Source organism: Miscanthus floridulus, chromosome 9 (assembly GCF_019320115.1).
Source record: "Miscanthus floridulus cultivar M001 chromosome 9, ASM1932011v1, whole genome shotgun sequence".
NCBI classification, from domain to species: Eukaryota; Viridiplantae; Streptophyta; class Magnoliopsida; order Poales; family Poaceae; genus Miscanthus; species Miscanthus floridulus.
The window spans coordinates 115,390,899-115,410,645 of NC_089588.1; the positions used below are offsets into that span (position 1 = coordinate 115,390,899).

General features: G+C 47.3%; 1 protein-coding gene across 1 annotated transcript; it reads right to left on the bottom strand.

The window, feature by feature from the left end:
• Positions 1 to 230: 230 nt before the first annotated feature.
• Positions 231 to 1,204, bottom strand: LOC136482721 (noroxomaritidine/norcraugsodine reductase-like). The gene is made up of 3 exons (XM_066479919.1): positions 1,119 to 1,204; positions 488 to 1,022; positions 231 to 398 (listed from the first exon to the last, which is right to left on the bottom strand). Exons 1-3 carry the CDS (start codon positions 1,202 to 1,204, stop codon positions 231 to 233), a joined length of 789 nt encoding a protein of 262 aa, XP_066336016.1.
• Between the last annotated feature and the right edge of the window lie 18,543 nt (positions 1,205 to 19,747).

The following is a 19,747-nucleotide window of genomic DNA, read 5'->3' on the forward strand; positions in this document are numbered from 1 at the left end:
ATGTGACTCAAACCAATTGAAATCGTTACCTTGGGAGCTATTTTCACAGAAGAAAAAGACAAAAATATATATTTCCAGATGCATTCGATGGAAGTACAAATCAAAAGGAGAAAATCATCCTCAGCACAATGCACGCAAATGTACAGACAGAATGTACGTGTGCCGGCAGCTGGTCTGTCACGTACGCATACATACATGATGAACTGTGACAAGTGGACTAGCTAGGGAAGCTAAGCTATGGTGCGGCCGCCGTCGATGCAGATGACTTGGCCAGTCATGTAGGACGCCGCCGGCATGCAGAGGAAGGCCACCATGGACGCCACCTCCTCCGGCTCGCCGATCCGCCCCATGGGCATCCGCGCCATCTCCTTCTTCACCAGCTCCGGGTCTATCGTCTTCTGCAAAAATAAATCAATCGTCCCATGAGGTCATATATAATGTAAAAGATTAATATGCGTAGGTAGCAGCTGACAGAGGTTAAGCTTACATCACTGCTGATGTCAGTTCTGATGCCACCCGGCGCGACGCAGTTGACGCGGATGCCGTCGCCGGCCCACTCGGCGGCGAGGCTGCGTGTGAGCTGGTTCATGGCGCCTTTGGACATGGAGTAGACGGCGAGTGCCGGGAGCCCGATGAAGCCAGCGATGGAGGAGATGTGCACGACCCTGCCGCCACCGCCACTGGCACGCAGGAGCGGGTGCGCGAGCTGGTTGAGGTGGAAGCACGACTCCAGGTTGGTCGCCATGATCCGCGCGTAGTCCTCGCGGGTGCACTCCAGCGTGTGCTTGAACATCGACTGCCCCGCGTTGTTCACGAGGATGTCGAGCTTACCGCCGAAGGTGGCGCCCACGGTGGCCATGAGGTCCTCGCGGTCGGCGCGCACGGACACGTCGCAGACGGAGACGGTGACCTGAAGCCCCTTCTCCTCCCACCGCCGGCGGCAGTCCTCCAGCTCCGCCGCATTGCGTGAGCACGTGTGCACCCTGGCGCCGAACCCGGCGAGCTCCTCCACGATCGCGAACCTGCCACCGATCACAGACACACGTCCATAATTTAAGTGACTCGTTCAAACTAAGTAGTACATCGCATGCGAGATCATCAGAGCACGTAATGTGAACCCAATGCCCTTGCTGCCGCCGGTGACCAGCGCCGTGGCGCCGGCGAGGTTCCACCGCTCCGCCATGCTCATGCACGCCGCCACCATCTTCTTCCTCTGAATCTCTTGACTTGTATATGTATAATGTATTACAGATCGGAATTAGAGTGATCGTCGATGGATTTAGAGTGAAAATGGGATGGATGAGATTCTACTCCACATCTATGCAGCATGTATTTATAGTGATCTGACGGGATGGCACCTCCATTGAAATGTGCACTACAGCACAAAGCAGAGGTGTGCTGACTTTGAATAAACTATAGACCATGTTTAGTCATCTGACGGCCGGATTTGGACAGATACGGCGCACATGAAGACAGCCGACCAACCTCTGCTGGTTTATTCTAAGCATCCGCCCAGAGAAGAAAATATTAATAAAAAACCTTCCGCCTCTAAAAATCTTTTTTTTTAGTAGTGCACCTCCTCCAGCATACTCACTGGTGAGGGACCTGAACTCGCCGGAAAGGAAGAAGGCGAGGGACGTAGACAGCAGCATGCATGGCGGCGGCGGTGTCTCCTGGTGGTGGCTGGTTGTTGACATTGCGTTAATCACTTGGGATGAACGTAACTAATTAGTACAGGCCACATAGACACAAAGCTTAATAATTTTCGTACTTATAGTTATACGATGATTTGTCCTGGTACTCCTGTTCCAAATTTTAATGTGTGAGAAAATAAGATTAATAACATCTGTATGGATGCCTAAATACAACGTGCACCCAAATTTGATCGCGGTATATCAAACTCGAGGGCCGCAACATGTCGCCGCCAACCACACGCTTATATAAAAATTTGGAATATTTATTATCCAAGTAAACGGAATATTTATTCATGACGGAAAGTTGACTTTACTTTGTTGTGCTTTGAGCTGCTAATGTCAAAGTTTCCAACATATATAATGCATAATCACCTGAATATACAAAGGTAAGCAAAGAACATATACATGTTTATAACTAAGTATAAACAAGCATGCTAGGCTCAAGAAAATTGTGTACACTCTGCAACGTCCATTGAATCACCTGCAACTTAATTTAGTATTATATATAGGGAGTGTCTAATTATTTTGCCATATTTTTTTTATAAATGCGACCCAGTAGACAGTTGTAGCACAAATCCTAAAGCACAACTAAACGTATAGAAATCTGACAAATAGCAAAAGTATTATATAAATATATATGAACCGGAAAACCACCATATTCCATTGTACCCCCTTTTGGCTCTGTCATCCATTTTTAAGATATATATAGTTGTTATAAAAGGTTAATATATATAGATGTTATGTTCGTTGTTTTCCCGCGTTTATTTCGTAGATCTATTGGGTTGAATCTTGGGACGGCTATATGCATGCCAAACATAATATCCTATGGTCTTAATAAAAAATTATGAATAGATAAATTGAAACAAAGATCTGCTTGGCTGTCCATATCAGCGGAAATACTTCGGTGGGTACTTATTTACAACAAATTTTCAAATACCTCGATAATAAACCTATGATTGTCTGGTAAATTAACTAACTAAATGGGTCAAATGATTGCCCATTGTAAGAGCCCTCTTTGGGGGAGGGGGGTGGCGGCTAGGGTAGACGGGCTGGTGGTGGCACAGGGGAGGGGAGGCGGCACTGGAGAGGGAGAAGAGAAGACCAAGGCAGAGAAGGGGAAGGGATAGGGGAAGAGCTCTCGTTCTATTTCTGCTTAGATAGGAATAGTTGCATCGCCCTTATATTTATAATCACGAGTGGACTTGCATCTCAAGTAAACTAATGAGGAAAAGTTCTTGTAGATTTGGACTCTTCTAAATCCTATCCAATATTTCCTAAACCGAATCTATTTCTATTTCCTCTATTTCCTTTCATTTATTTTAGATCCTACAGGATCTGAGTGTTGGCGGCGCGGCGGGAGGCCGCTGCCCCGCTGGTCACGCGCGTCCCCCCTCCTGGTGGCGCAGCCTGGGCCCCTCTTGGGCCTGTCATCAGGCGTATGACACCCATCAGGAAATATGGATAGAAAAACTATAGTTTACCATGTATGTCTGCAACAGAACCTCAAAAACATTATGGGGGCGTTCTGTAAACAAATATATATATATATATATATATATATATATATATATATATATATATATATATAGGGAGAGGCTATTCAGTAGCCGGCTACAAAATAAGTTATTCTGTAGCCACCTCCATTTACTATAATTTTATATACTAATTTACCATAATGTCAATACATATTTACGATAGTTGGGTTACTATAACACATGGGGATATTTACCATAACGTTATATTAAACCACTTAGTAAGGAGTTACTATAATCTCATAAATTAACATAGTAATTATCATAACTTAAAGTGGCTACAGAATAAGTTATTCTGTAGCCAGCTACAGGATAGTAGTTCTATATATATATATATATATATATATATATATATATATATATATATATATATATATATATATATATATGCCACTAGCTCTATGGGATACTAAACCAAAATGATTAGGATATGTGTGCTTATGCAACAATTCCTTTGTAAGTTTTACATGTCATTCTTGGAATAGACATTAGTGTCTATATTTTTGTTCACAGAGAAAAGGGATTGGAGTGGTAAATTGGGTTTGTCAATGCAAAACGAAAACATCAACTACCCCGGAAATTCATAATTAGTACTGAAAAATTGGATTGTGAGGACAAAACTTAATTCATTCACGATTGAAAAGTCTCTGCACACAAACAGCAAAAGCATTACATATAAGCAAGTGAGACAAAAAAACTCTGAGTGCCCTCCACATACCACTCCTCCCTTGTTAGTTTGAGATACACACCTTACAACTGACAAAAAGAACTTAAGAAAGCCAAATGCAGCGTTGACCTGCCGGTGTCAATGCATCTGAAATAATGGTACGTATGTCGTGAAAAATACGACGACTCTTCATAGACAAAGTACTCTATAATATAAGTATAACATGGCAGGGCGATCGCTAGCTTAGCTCCGCCGTCACTATCTTCGGGTGCATTCATCTTTGCAACAAACTCACTTGTATCCTTGTGAGATCCATGACCAGTGGCCTTCTATATGGATAGTACTAGGTATAGTTAACTCCCATCATGAATCATTATTAGCTAAATCAGCGGTAACAGGTCGATAATATATACATGTATTATAGACTAATTTAGTACTAACGTACAACGGCACAAGTAAAAGTAGTGTACATGTATATGGGTGTAGATACGACGAATACCTGCTCCACCTAGGGCACTCCCAATTTGCCCCAATGCATACTTTCTATAGGCAGTTTCTATAAGAAAAGACTGCAACTTACTCCCTCGGTTTCGAAGTGTGATCTTGGAGACCGCACCAAGTAAAATCGCGCCTTGTAATTTGAAAGATTATAGATGCTTAAACAGTTGATGTGATTGCTTCCTCATTGAAATCAGTAGCACCATACCATTTGCTAGAAGATGAATCATGAATGGAGGCATCAGCAGAAGCTGTTGTCTACCATTCAGAGATGGGCGAAGAACCGGTTGAGGGGAGCACCGGTGCTTGGAACACCAGTATTCTGAGCAGCTGTCCCAGCAGCCGGAGCAGCAAGAACATTGGCATCTGCATGGCGAGTTGCAATAGCACGAGTCGCAGCAGCTCCGGTTCTAGGGACACCACAGCCTCGCCAAGAACTTGTCTTCCTTGATCGATTCATTCTATGAGATTTGGAGACGGATTTTGGCTCAGCGTGGATGGGGACGGACCTCGATTAGAAACAACAAATATTGTTAGAGAGTAAACCCGCCCGTGGGCCTACCGACCCATGCTCGCCACCGTGCCTATATATGTACATTGATATTCATTGAGCAATACATTGAGTATTCCCTAATTCATTCTCTCTCAAGGTATCACAGATGGTTCGCTCCTGCGACCGCGCTTCCGCCAACCCTCGTGGCCGCTGACTCCGTCGCCGGCCAACTACCCGCCCGCCGCCCAGCACCTCGCCGGGCTTTCCACCTGCCGCAGCTGACGTGAAATTTTTAGGCCATTTTTAGGCGTCTTAGAACATGACGCCGAGGTATGAGGGTCGGCGTCGACTGACACGGCGCCGAGGTCTTGCCACGTCACGGACGACCCCGGTCGACGGTGACACGGTGGCGCGTGGGGTCCGACACGTCGGCGTCATGTCAGCCAATGCCACGGGCCCAACCTCGGCGCGGCTGGACTGCGCGCCGAGCTATTGGCACCATCCGGCGCGCGGCCCAGGCGGCCCAACAATGCTTCATGGCCCAATAGCTCGAGGCGGTGTCACTTAACGCCGAGCCACCATACCTCGGCGCGGCCCGAATCAACGTCGAGGTCTGGTCCCTTGAAGCCGCGTCGCGGCCCCCTTCTTCTTCCTCCCTCCATTCTGAAACCGCCGGCTCTCCTCTCTGTCTCTTCTCCCCCACGCCGCCACCAAACCCTAGCCTCCAAAATCGACCCTAGGTGCCACGATCTCAGCTCCCGAAGCTTCATCGAGGTAATGGTCCCACCCCTCCTCCAATCTATCCACGTAGATGTGCTTGCATTGTCCCTAATCATGTGGAATCATGGGTGTATCGTGTTTTGGTATATGTGTGTTTGCATTTGCAAAATGTATGGCTTAGGATGATTGAGTGCATTGTTGTTTAACTGTTTTATATGCTGAACATGTTAGGTTAGTTTGGTTTCTAGTTATTTTGGTCATTAGGGTTCTTTGTTTATTGTAGGTGTCATTAGGGTTAGTTATTTGTTGGTCATTAGGGTTAGTATGTATTTTATTTATTTGTTGGTCATTACATTTCAATTTTTTATGACTAGAAATGATTATGTTGTTGGGGTTGAAAAAGATAAAATGATATATTTTAGTTTCTACTTATTGGATTGAAACTCGCATGATATATTGATATATGACACTACTTGTTGTGTGATGGCTGTAGATGGATAAATTAGTGAGGTTGCATTATGGAGGCCGTATTGTTAGGACAAGAGATGATAGTTTGGAATTTCTGGACATGTGTGAGGAGTTGTTGATTTTTTCTGAAACACCATCTTTGACCCAGTTAGTGGAGCGAGTGAAGGTTAAGTTAGGCTGGAATGAAGGAGAAGTGCATGTTCAGTTTAAAGGTGTCATAGATGTTGGGTCATCGAAGGGTCCTCGGATCAAGCGGTTGCTCAAAATTACTAGCGAGGCTAAATGGAATGATTACAAGGCAGTTGTATTGGCCTCAGAAGTGCGATCTTTGGATTTAGTAGTAAGTAAGGAGTCCGGCTTAGGAAATGATAGCTTCGAAGCATGCCCATCTTCCCCCGCTCACATAGGTTATGGTCCTTTGTCTGAAGAAGAAATACTTGTCACACAACTAGGCTACGGTGGAGATGAGGAGGAGAATCCGGTTGCCGATGGTGAGGGCAATTATGATAGTTATGAAGAGGATGATGATTATGTAATTGGTGATGCAGAAGAAGGTTTGGACGACACTAGCGGAGACTTTTCTATTGAGGATGAGCTTAGTGACGAAGATGATCTTAATGGTGAAGAAGACTTTGGTGATGCTAGGGCTACGAACCGTTTTGACATGGAGATAGCTGGAGATGATGAATCCTTCGTAGGGGAGATAGCCAAACACTCTGATGACGATCGGCCTGTTGGTCGTCTCAATTTTAGGGGAATAGAGATATTGTCTAGGGTCTTGCCTTGGAGAGATCCACTAGTTGGTGATTTCGAGGACCTTAGCCATGGTCACAGGGCAGTAGCTGATGGTGGGCCAAGTGATACAACAGTGCCTGATGTTAGCGGTTGCCTAATCATACGGAAGGGCATATTGTTTGATGCCATGGATGAGTTGAAATCATGGTTGCAAGAGTACTCCATTGTACACAACCAACCTTTTAGGGTCATCAATTCATTCAAGGAGAAGAGGTACATTGTTGCTTGTGAAGAACAATAGTGTGGTTGGAGAGTATGTGCTAGGAAGACGAAGGCAGGCAAATGGAAGATTACCTCAGTGAAGCAACCACATGTTTGTGCCACTGCTGAGGCAGAAGAGAACCATCTGCAGCTCAATTCTAGGTTCATTGCAAGGCAGTTATCACTACTACAGAAACGAATTTGCGTTGCGTCACCAAAATAGCCTCCGTGGCAGGCACAATTTTTGCCTGCTGCGGTTAATGCCCATGATTTACCAAGGCGGATCTTTTTTATTTACCGTGGCGGACGTTTTTGCCTGCCACGGTAAATCGATTTACCGTGGTAGGCGTCTTAAGATGTTCGCCACGGAAAATACACTATTTTCACTGCGGACATCTTAAGACGCCCGCCATGGTAAATCGATTTACCGTGGCGGGCATCAAATAAGGCCCGCCACGATAAATTTTTGGCCCAGTTCGGCGCCCAGGCGCAGCCCATACCAGGCTCATATATAAATACCAGAGCTTAGGGTTTCTACACTCGTCCTCACCCTCTCTCTGTCTCCCACCGAGCAGCCCCGCGCCGCACTCCTCCTCCTCACGATAGCGCCGACACGCTCTCCCTCCCCTCTCCCCCTTCCCTCTCCACCTCTCTTCGGCTCTCACAGCGGTGGAAGGGGACCACACCTCCGCCGTGGGGTCACCCTCCTCGACAGCGGCAGGTCGTGCCCCCAGCTCGCGGCGGTGGCGGGTTGCGCCCCCTGCTCTCGTGGTGGCGGCTGGCCATGCTCCCTTCGCGGGGTGGCGGGCCGCACTCCCTTCGCACGATGGCAGGCCGTGCTCCCTTCACGGCGGCGGTGGCGGAGCTTGGAGCTCGAGGTGGCGCAGCAGCTAGGGTTTCAGATCCATCAGACTGGCTCGGTGAAGGTGTTGCTCACTGTCCCTTCTTCCTCTCTCTTGCCCTCTTGATGTTGCTCACTCTTCTTCCTTCTTCAGATCCGGTGAAGGGAGCCGCCGCGAGCCAGATCTGGGAGGTGGAGGCCAGTCACACCCATCTCTGGCAGCGGTGGGACCGTGTCTCTCCCTCGATGTGGGGCCGACTGGATCCGGCGTGAGGAGGTGGAGGCGATCGGATCCAGGGACGACTATGACGACGATGCGAATATCCCGGCGGCGCTAGGGTTTCGGGCTTTGATTGGGCTCACCGGCGGGCTCGGGAAACGGGCAGCCGTGGGAAGCCCGGATCCATCGCCGGTGGGCTCGCCAGTGGGCTCAAGAACGGGCTCGCCGGCGGGCTCCTGGTTTTTTTTGTTTTTTTTAAATGATTAACCGCAGCGGGCATCGTAACGTGCCCGCCATGGTAAAAGTATATTTACCGTGGCGGGCACGTTACATCACCCGCCGCGGCAAATCGGTTAACCGCGGCGGGCAAGGCCGCCCGCCGCGGTTAAGCCACGATTTACCGAGGCCTCTAGGCCGCGGCGGACGGCTTTGCCCGCCGCGGAAAACCGAAAACGCCCGCCTTCAGTAAAGTTTGTGTAGTAGTGTATGCCCCGTGGTGAAGCATATGCCAACCATTATGCTGTCCGCGTTGGTTGAGATCATCTTCCAACGGTACAATTACTATGTCAAGTATGGAAAAGCATGGAGGGCAAAGCAGCGTGCACTGAAAATAATATTTGAAAATTGGGAAGAAGCTTATGAGCGCCTCCCTGTAATGTTGAATGCAATGAGGGCTATAAATCCTGGGATGCACTTCGAGTATTTACCTAAGGAGGGTGAAACAAGGAATGGTAGCCAGGTATTTGGAAGGGCCTTTTGGGCGTTCGGGCAGAGCATCGAAGCATTCAAGCATTGCAGGCCCGTCGTCTTAATTGACGGGACCTTTCTTACAGGGAAATTTGAAGGCACAATGTTTATTTGTATTGGGACAGATGTAGAAGACCAGCTTGTGCCATTGGCCTTTGTGATTGTTCGGAAGGAGGACATGGATAGTTGGTGTTGGTTTCTTAGGCTAGTAAGACAAGTGGTAATTGGTCTGGGATGTGATGTTTGTGTGATATCCGATAGGCATGCTGGCATTCTGAATGCCGTAGAACAAGAGATTCCTGGTTATGGCCAAATACATCACCGGTGGTGCACCAGACACCTTGCTCAGAATCTTATAAGGCGTGATCACACAAAGGACAGCTTCAAATTATTTGAGGAGGTTTGCAGGCAGCAAGATGTTCAATTATTCAAAGACAAGCTAGATGCCCTGAAGTTAGCCACAAATGTTGATGGCAGGCAATTCTTGAGTGAGTTGATGGCGTCGAAGGATAAGTGGTCACTTGCATATGACACCGGAGGTTGGAGATGGGGCTTCATGACTAGTAACATGGCAGAGATATTCAATAGCCTTCTAAGAGGTTGTCGTGGTCTGCCTGTGACTACTATTGCCTCATTCACCTTCTACAAGTTGAATGCTTGGTTTGTTTTGAGGAAGAAGCATGCGAGGTCTCTATGGACAGCAGGCAAAGCTTGGCCACTTTTAGCATCTTAGGAACTAGCTTTCTCAATGAAAAAGTCTAAACGACAGAAGGGTTCATGTTTTGATTCGATCAACCATGGATATGAGATTCTAGAGGGTGGTGGAACTAACATTGGTGGTGAAGATCGGGGTGCTCGAAAACATAAAGTAGTGATCAATGAGAACAAGTGTACGTGTGGAAAACCGACCATATACCATAGGCCTTGCTCCCACATGATTACAGCATGTCGCCTTAGATGTGTTGACGTTGAGGTCCCTCCCCGTATGGCCGTGGAGTTCTCTTTGAGGAACCTAATGAGCACCTGGAATCCTCAGTTCGAGCCATTTCTTGATGAGAGTCAATGGCCTACTTATGATGGCCCCAAGTATGTGGCTGATCTTGGTTTACTCTGGAAGAGTAGAGGACCTAGGCGGCGGAAGCGGTTCAGGATGGACATGGACTGAGCCACAAAAGGTAGATCAACCACGAGTAAGGTTGGGAGACATTTTGTAGAGGACACCCAAAAGAGTCGTTGCTCTGGTTGCCATAAGACGGGCCACAATAAGAGAAAATGTCCTGAACTTCTTAGACAATAGGTATCCACCAAGCTAGCTACTTGAATTGCTTTGTGTAATAGTGCATTGGTTTACTTTTGTTTTTTTTATTGTTATGTTACTTCGTACCACATATACATGCTTTAACTTATACTAATGCTTTGGCATTCCTTATGTTGCAGGATGGATCGGTTCCCCCTTCTTGATCCAAGGTTCAATGAGCACCACTAGGCTCAGAGGATCGAGAACACAGAGGTATATTTAATAATTCATATGAAACAGTGTATTGTTCATCTTTTGCTCTATATTCCACGCTCTTTATAAAGTGACATGAACTAATACTTTTTCATGCTTGTCTTTTTTTTGTAGGTTTTGAATGTGCTAAGGCCAATGACACATGAGGCCTCTACGACCATGGTCTACGATGAGAGGTACACGCCCCTCCTAAAGCTGGCGAACCTTGCTACTGTTGCTCGTGTTTGTCGTCGAGGCACGCCACCTTTCAACCCAGTGGCGCTGATGGCGTTGATAGATTGGTGGTGTCCGGAGACACACAGCTTTCACCTACCATGCGGGGAGATGACGGTCACTCTCGAGGACGTTGCCATGATCCTTGGAGCCAAAATCCGAGGATTCCCAGTGACAGGAGACACGGAGTCTGAAGGATGGTAGCAGCGGGTTGAGCACTTCTTGGGACGTCCCCTAGCGGTAGTTTTTTGCAGATTTGGATGTGGGAGAGGCTTCCAGTTGGGAGACCACATCAGCTTGATCCCCCACAACCTTGGTTTCCTCAAGGAGATGTAGTTGTCACCCCTACCGTGGCACACCTCTACGAGCGAGCCCACAAAACTTACCACGTGTCACGCCACGCGTACATCAACTTCACCAATGAGCTGGACACCCTTTTGCCACAGCATGTAAGTTTCCCACCCTTTTGTCCTAATCGAGGATATGTGCACAAATTGAGCGTCGACTAGTTGATGATGACGTTGTGTACAGGTTCAATGGAGCCCATATCGGTGGAGGCAAGTCACGGATCTCAACTTGAGCTCCTTGTGCATGGCAGACGAGGACGTCTGGATGATGAGGACCCCCTTATTTGTTTCTATGCAGTGGAGTACCATCTCCCTCACCGTGTAGCACGGCAGTTTGGTAGGCTACAACCTTCTCTGCCTGAGGATTTCTCCACCGGTTGGCAGCTCCACAAGTACGTAACATGCAATATTTTGTTCGTTTCACATGAATGAATCATTGAGTAGGCCTTCATATTGCCGCTATGGTGTAAAATTTGCAGGTTCAACAGACAAAAAAATAAGAAGATCACCAACTGGCAACTAGAGCACCAGCGCTACATTGATGAGTGGATGTTGATGGAGCAGAACAACATGGGCATCCACGCTGTCCATCGTGACAAGGCATTCGATGATTACCTTGTTTGGCTTGGTCAACGAACAAGGCTTCAATTCAGGCCCGCTTGGACAGAGCAAGACATTGCTGACATTGCGAGCGAGGATGAGGCAACAACCCATATGACCAAGCTACCCGAGAAGGCAGGCAAGTTGAGATCACCCCTGTGTTAGCCAGAGCTGTAAGTGACACAACTATTTCCATCTCTGAGGTCTTTACTATGATAGAGACTTAAATTCTTATTTTTTTTGCATAGAGCACGGAGATAATGAGGACAATGGCCGAGCAAGGAAGGGCATTGATGATTCCTGTGGGCGATCCTGATGAGGCCTCCATGTTACGACAGCACATTCAGGTAGCCTCCTGTCATTCAAGTGATGTTACATCTTTATATAGTTTTGCGACCAACCCCACTTACTAATAGTGCTTTCAAAATGCAGTGTGCCATGCATCGCCTCCGAAAGGTAGCTGCACGCCTTGGATGTAGACGTGCCCTGGATGTGGCAGTCCCACAACAGCTTGGTGCTGGACCTTCTACTGCACATGTTGGAGGGACTTCATCTTCACATGGTGCACATGCTGGCGGGACTTCTTCTTCACATGGTGCAGCAACTAGTGCAGAGGGTGGTCAAGGACATGGTCCTTATGATGATGAAGATGATGAATGACAGGGAGAGTACTATGAGCACGAGTATGATGAGATTGGCATGTCCCAGCTTGAAGATGCACCCCAAGGAACTCAAGGCCCCTCCGGTTCTGGACGTCCACAGAGGATGCTCAGACCAGTGGACAGGTACACTCTAGGTACCTATCCGTTTGGGAGGGGAAAGCGTTACGCTCGCCGTCCACGTTAAGGTACTTGGCTCAAATTTTAGCATACACCAATTAGCTCAATATCTAAACGAACATCTTTTGATATGCTAGTTAAGTTACATCTCATTTTTTGTTCCTAACTTAGCTCAATAGCCGCTGAAAGTTGTTAAAATTTACTATTATAGGAAAAAGAGAGATCAAGGTGAAAAGGACCATTGGAGAAGGAACGAACTAAAAGCTCCAAACCTTGTCATATGCTTCTTTTGTGCGACCTTATGTAATGTTCTATGTATCTTATGGTATGCACTATGTTTGGACTATGTTTGATATCACTATGTTTCGATGTTGAATGTGTATGTCGGTGTGGTAATGACATGGACTATGTTTGATGAAGCATATCACTATGTTTCCAGCGTTGAATGTGTATTCTATGAAATTTTGTATTCTATGAAATCCTGTCAACTTGTGCACTTGTGAACTGAAATGTTCATTTCTGTTTTTTTGTGTACTCAAATCTCGGCGTCAAATCAAGACACACCGATGGTAGGCACGTCGGCGTTTAGTCAATTAACGCCGACCCCTGGCGCATACTGGAATCGGTTGGTTCAAAGCGACGAGGTGCCCAAGCTCGGCGCATCGTAAATTGACGCCGACCCTTTAGAAACGGCGTTTATTCATTTGACGCCGAGATAGGGCCGTGGGCTGAATCGACGACGTCCGCGGCCCAAACGTCGGCGTGGCCCAACTCAACGCCTTGGTGTTCAAACTCAGCATGGGCCGACTCAGCGCCGAGCTGAAGCCCAAACCTGGCGGGCCGGTTGAGCCAAACCCTAGGGTCGGCGTGGGCTGACTCAACGCCATTCTCTTTACCTCGGCGTGGGCTGACTCGACGCCATTCTCTTTTTTCTTTTTTTTTTCTTCTATTTCTTTTTCCTTTTCTTTTTTTATTATTCTTTTTCGGTACTCTTTTATTATTTCTTTTATTCTCATTTGTAATGTTCGATTTCAATCCCCTATTCTTAGAGAGAGTCAAATCTTTTTTTGAGTTTCGGAATCAACCATAGTACATGAAACTTAGAGATAGGTAAACTACAATTTATGAAATAGCGAATGCACTATGATTACACTCACATGAAAACTAACAATGGCATGTCACAAACTAAACCTACCATGCCTTAGGGATTGAAAGAAACAAGTGATACAGACGTTACAAAGGTACTACGATTACACACTCACATGAAAACTAACAATGGCATGTTGCAAACTAGACCTAGCATGCCTTAGGGGATTGAGAAAAACAACTCATACAAGCATTCCACATTCGAATTGACTAACAAAGGTTGGTCCTAATAACGGTCCCACATATTGAACTGAGTTGCGCCTTCCCACAGTATCCCCCAAATGACGGAGGCGGTGGCGGTGGCGGTGGCGGTGGAGAAGGAGGCCCGTGCTTCTTATGGTACGAGCACTAGCAGTACGGATTATTGCATAGTGCCTCCTCTACATCATTGCTGTTGTCGTCGTCCGACTTGTCCCTGTTACCACTTCTAGGGCCATACTCTAGGTCAAAGATGCGTCCATGTAGATATATGATGTACTGTTGATGGGGATAGATAGGAGGAGGGTCGACCCATCTAGTGAAGCCACAGTTATCTGGACAGCTTGAATCCTAAAAACCCATCTACCAATAAGTACTACTACAAACCAAATGCAAATCTAAAAAAGAAGAGAGTTCAAAGGAAATACAAATCATCACAGGCATCTGAAGAAACGATGGCCTCCACTGTCACAGTCGTTGTACATCTACACAACATAATCCAAACCGTGGCAGCATTTTAGCCAATCTTCAATGCGCTTGTCGTATGATCTAAGAGGTCTCTCACGGGTGAAGTCACTCTTCCTCTCCAAAGAAAATTCCTCTATTGGTTCTTCAAAAGAATCAGGACCCAAAGAACCCTCCCACACAATTGGAGGTCCCTTCCTCACCCCCTTTCCTCTCCCTCTGCCGAAACCCTTTCCACTCGAGGAACCTCCGCTCGACATTTGCTAAAACTAAACCAGAAAACAAGTTGTGTGGATGTGGAGCAAGACATAGAGCACTATATATAGAGATGAAGGCAGGTTCACCATGAATGCTACTTGACAAAAAACTTATGTGCATACTCATTTATTGAATCTGCAAAGGCTAGATGCTTCATCTGAAAAGCCTACAACCATGACTGGTCATTTCATCTGAAAAGGCTACACCTGTGTTTTGTCACTTCATCTAAATGCAGTACATCACTCTGATATTAATTCATTGCGTATACGGATACAACAGTAAACAAATCTAGGCTTTTCAGCGAGTTTTCAAATAGACTTTTCATTGACTGCAACAGCACTTGTAGCCCTTTCAGTGACTGCAACAGCACAAGTAGCCTTTTCAGTGATACAAACAGTAGCACTACAGTCCTAGGATAGTTAACGAAGTACAGGGCATAAGACCATCTGAAATAAAAGCATAGTGCATTACAACATAATAAAAAAGTCCAGGGAATAAGTTCATCTGAAATAAAAGCAGAGTGCATTACAACATAGTAAAAAAAGTCCAGGGCTACACGACATCGCTCGTGAATAAACCAAATACCTACTGAGTGCAACGAGGCCACTTTCTCTTCCTCTGGGCATCGGGATTCTCCTCCATCGCTGCCTTCGCTCGGCGCACACGCTCAAGCTTCTTCTCCCTCTTCGCCCTGTACGCAGCAACAATCCTCCTTTCCTCCTCTTCCTTATGCTCCTTTTCTATAGCCTCCTGTCTGCGTCTCTGCTCAAACCTCTCCTTAACCTCCGCATCCCACCTTCGCATCCCACTCCTTTAGGCCTTCTAGATGCTGCTTGTCCGACTCCTTGATCTCAGTGTCAATCCACTGCTCAAAGTCACACAGTGGTGGAACGGTCTGCAAGAAAAACAAATTGTTACAAAACAAATAAATAAGCAATACTTAATATCACAAGAAAATTAATTAACACACAATAAAAATTCCTCACAAACGATGCACGGCGCTGTTGCTTTGTAGGTTTCCATGCATAATTGGGACACATCCAGTACCTCTGTCTATATGTTTCCTCGTCTTCAGAGATGTCTACCTTGCAAGGATCACCACAAAAGCACATTGGTCGAGGAACACCTTCAGGGAGAGGCTTTAGGTCGTAGGGATTTGCCCTCTGGCGACCATAGCTACAATTGAAAGAATTTAGTCATATTAACGGAGAACATAACCTAAACCTAGGGTTTTCTATTTGTTGCACAAATAATGAATAAACATTGGGATTACCTTGGAATACGAGCTTTACCGCGCCTTGGCATCCTAACATTACGTAGAAAAAAATCAATCCAAAGTACCTTGCAACGAATGTAAAACTACTAACACTAAATCACCATACCTCCCAAATAAGCTTTTCATTACAAACCCTAAGCAAATTTGAATCCCAACAAACACAAAATTTAACTCAATTATTATAAACCAGAACATATACAACAACAACAACAACCATACATTAGGGTCATTCAATCATTTGAACCACCATACATTGCACGAATGACATGAACATGAACCAAACCTATAATGCCAAGTTCAAAAACAACCGAATCTAAATGGATGAAATGAAAGAGGGGAAAGAGGAGTACCTTGGCAAAACGCTTTGGTCATAAAAAATTGAAATATAATGACCAAAAAATAAATAAAATACATACTAACCCTAATGACCAACAAATAACTAACCCTAATGACACCTACAATAAACAAAGAACTCTAATGGCCAAAATAACCAGAAACCAAACTAACCTAACATGTTCAGCACATAAAACAGTTAAACAACAATGCACTCAATCATCCTAAGCCATACATTTTGCAAATGCAAACACACATATACCAAAACACCATACACCCATGATTCCACATGATTAGAGACAATGCAAGCACATCTACGCGGATAGATTGGAGGAGGGGAGGACCATTACCTCGAGGAAGCTTCGGGAGACATGATTCGGGCAACTAGAGTCGCATTTGGGGGTTAGAGTTTCGTGGGGGTGTGGGGGATTTAGGAGACAGAGAGCCGGTGGTCTTCAAAATGGAGGGAAGAAGAAGAAGGGGGCCTCGGCGCGGCCTCAAGGGACCAGACCTCGGCGTTGAGTCGGGCCGCGCCGAGTCTGGTGGCTCGGCGTTAAGTGACCCCGCGCCGAGCACTGGGCCACGATGCGTTGTTGGGCCACCTGGGCCGCGCGCTGGATGGTGCCAATAGCTTGGCGCGTTGTCCCGCCGCGCCGAGATTAGGCCCGTGGCGTTGGCTGACACGACGCCGGCGTGTTGGACCCCACGCACCACCGTGTCACCGTCGACCGGGGTCGTCCATGACATGACAAGACCTCGGCGTCGTGTCAGTCGACGCCGACCCTCATACATCGGCGTCATGTTCTAAGACGCCTAAAAATAGTCTATTTAAAAAAAATGTTTTGGCGTAGGTCTTTTTGTAAAAAATATTTTCAAAAGGGACCAAAATACAAAAATTTCACGCAGCTGACTCCGTCACCAGCCACCTACCCACCGGCCGTCGAGCACCTCGCCAGACTTCCACCTGCCGCTGCTGGCTCCGTCGCCCCGGCCACCTAACTGCCCGTTGCTGAGCACCCCGCCGGGCCTTCCACCTGCCGTCGAGTTCCTCGCCAGGTGCCTTGTTGCCGCTGGTCCGCTAGCTAGCGCCGCCGATCCGCCTGGCTTGCGTGCCCGCACTCGCTCGATCCCCCCAGGCCGCGGTCCAACGCCGCCCGGCTTGCGTGCCCGCGTTCGCTCGATCCCGCCGAGGCCGTGGTCCAACGCCGACCGGCTTGCGCGCCCGCTCCATCCCGCTTGTGCGCCCGCAATCCAAGGCCGCCCTTTCGATCCCGCCGAGGCCGCGGTCCAAACTCCAAGCCATGCGCCGGCGATTATCCACGGCCGCACGCTCGCCTTCCGCATGCAGGCATGCAGCCGAGCGCGTAGCCTTTTATTTCCAGCTTTTGCATGCAGCCGCACACACCCCAGCCGCTCATCCCCGTGCTGACCCGATCGCACGCACCCAGCGGCACGCGCGCCTAGCGCTGAGCCCGCTCCTCTGCTCCGCTTGTCCACGCGACGTGGCACCGCTCGCCGGCTCGCTCCAAGAGCGCCCGCTCATGCTCGCGTGATCTGCTCAGTCCGCGCGCGCCATCCCAGCCGCGCTTCCCTTCCACGGACCGTGCGCATCCCCTGCTCCCTCGTCCTTCCTGCGTCGCGCAACCGCGCAGCCGCTCATGCGTCCCCAAACGAGCCGTAGCCGAGTCTTCACTCGCCGGCCCCGATCCCACTTGCGCGTACGCAGCGCTCCTTCTACCCGATCCCAATCCGCACGCTCGCTCTCCACTATGTGCGAGACAGACGCCGACCTCGCCCTGTCTCCAGCGCCCACCTACGCCGTTCGCCAACCCGTGGGCCGAAACGGTGCCGATGTGGCCGCATCCGTATGGTCCCAGTGGTGCATCTGGGGTCGTCTTCCTTCCACGCCGCCGGCCACCTTCACCGCCATGCCGCAGCACCAGTAGTACCCGACGCAGCCGTACCCATACGCACCGTACTACTACCCTACACCATCGATGCCCGGCATCGGCTCGTCAGGGCTCGGCGCCCCGCCAGGTTTTGGCTACGGGGGCGTCATACCCGTGGCTCTGGTTTTGGCCACGCCCCCATCCTCCTGGACACCGATGCAAGGGGGGTCTTGGGTAGTCATCGCTCGCCAACAACTTCAACACCATGTCGTTGACGCTGCCACCCTCGACCGAGTGGTATGCAGACTCCGGTGTCGGCTCCCACATGTCAACACTGCTGATATTCTTTGTTCCTCTCACCCTCCCTCGTCATCTGGTCCTTCATCTATCAGGGTCGGTAGCGGAGCCCTGCTTCCTATTACCTCTATTGGGTCACACTCATTTTCCACACCACGATGACCTCTTTTTTTATCTAATGTTCTTGTCTCCTCCAGCATTATTAAGAACTTGATTCATCATTTTACAACTAATAATAATTGTTCCATCGAGTTTGATCCTTTTGGCCTTTCTATGAAAGACCTACATACACATAACGTGATCGCCAGGTGCAATAGCATGGGTGACCTCTACCCATTTTTTCCACTGGCGAGCACCCATGCTCTTGCCGCTGCTGCATCCACCACCACCCTCTGGCATCACCGCCTTGGTCATGTCCAATGTTTTCCTAAACGGTAAACGGTAAACGGTATTTACACGGTCGCCCTTCGTTTAGCGTTTAGGCTGTTTACACGGTGTTTAAACGAAGTTAAACGGTCTAAACGGTTTTGTACTTTAAAAAAAATACATATAATTATATATGTGCATGTAAAAAATTAAGTATTCTAGCATTTATACATATTTATCCGAGTAAAAATCAATTATGTTGGTATGTATATATATTTATGCATGTGAAAAGAACCAAATATAGATATTTATGCATGTAACATATCAAGTGTACACATTTATAAATATAATAAACTTAAGTATAGAAATTTATCCATACAAAACTGAACTAGATTTACCTAGTGTTCGTCTAAACGGATGTTTAAACAGTTGTTTAGCCCGTTTAATGTTGTTTATCTCCGTTCCGTTTAGGCCATTTTTCCCATTTTTTGACCGTTTAAACGGTCAACCGTTTAGTTTCCATTTACCCCCTAAACAAAACAGTTTACCGTTTATTGGCCATTTAAACAGTCGTTTAATCCGTTTAGACAAACACTGGTCATATCAGTCACGAGGTTCTATCCAAGCTCATTAGTCCCAATGCTATTTCAAGTAATAAGTGCCACAATCATCATATTTGTCATGCATGCCAATTAGGCCGCCATGTGCGTCTTCCTTTTAGCATGTCAAACTCTGATGCGCTGCATCCTTTTGATTTAATACATTGTGATCATTGGACATCTCCAGTTATTAGTGTGTTAGGCTATAAATATTACCTCATCATTCTCGATGACTGGACTCACTATACCTGGACTTTTCATCTTCGCCTCAAATCCGACACCTTCGGCATTCTATCTAATTTTTTCTCATATGTGCGCACACATTTCGGCTCCTCTATCAAGGCAGTTCAGTGTGATAACGGTCGCGAGTTCGATCACTCCTCGGCCCGCACGTTCTTCCTTATCCATGGTGTAGTCCTTTGTATATCGTGCACGTACACCACTCAGCAGAATGGTCGCGCCGAGCATGCTCTTCGCACACTTAATAATATTGTGCGCTTCGTTCGGTTTCAAGCTAGTCTTCCTCCAGTCTATTGGGCCGATCCTCTTCACACTGCCACCTATCTTCTCAATCATCACCCCACAAAGACCCTCG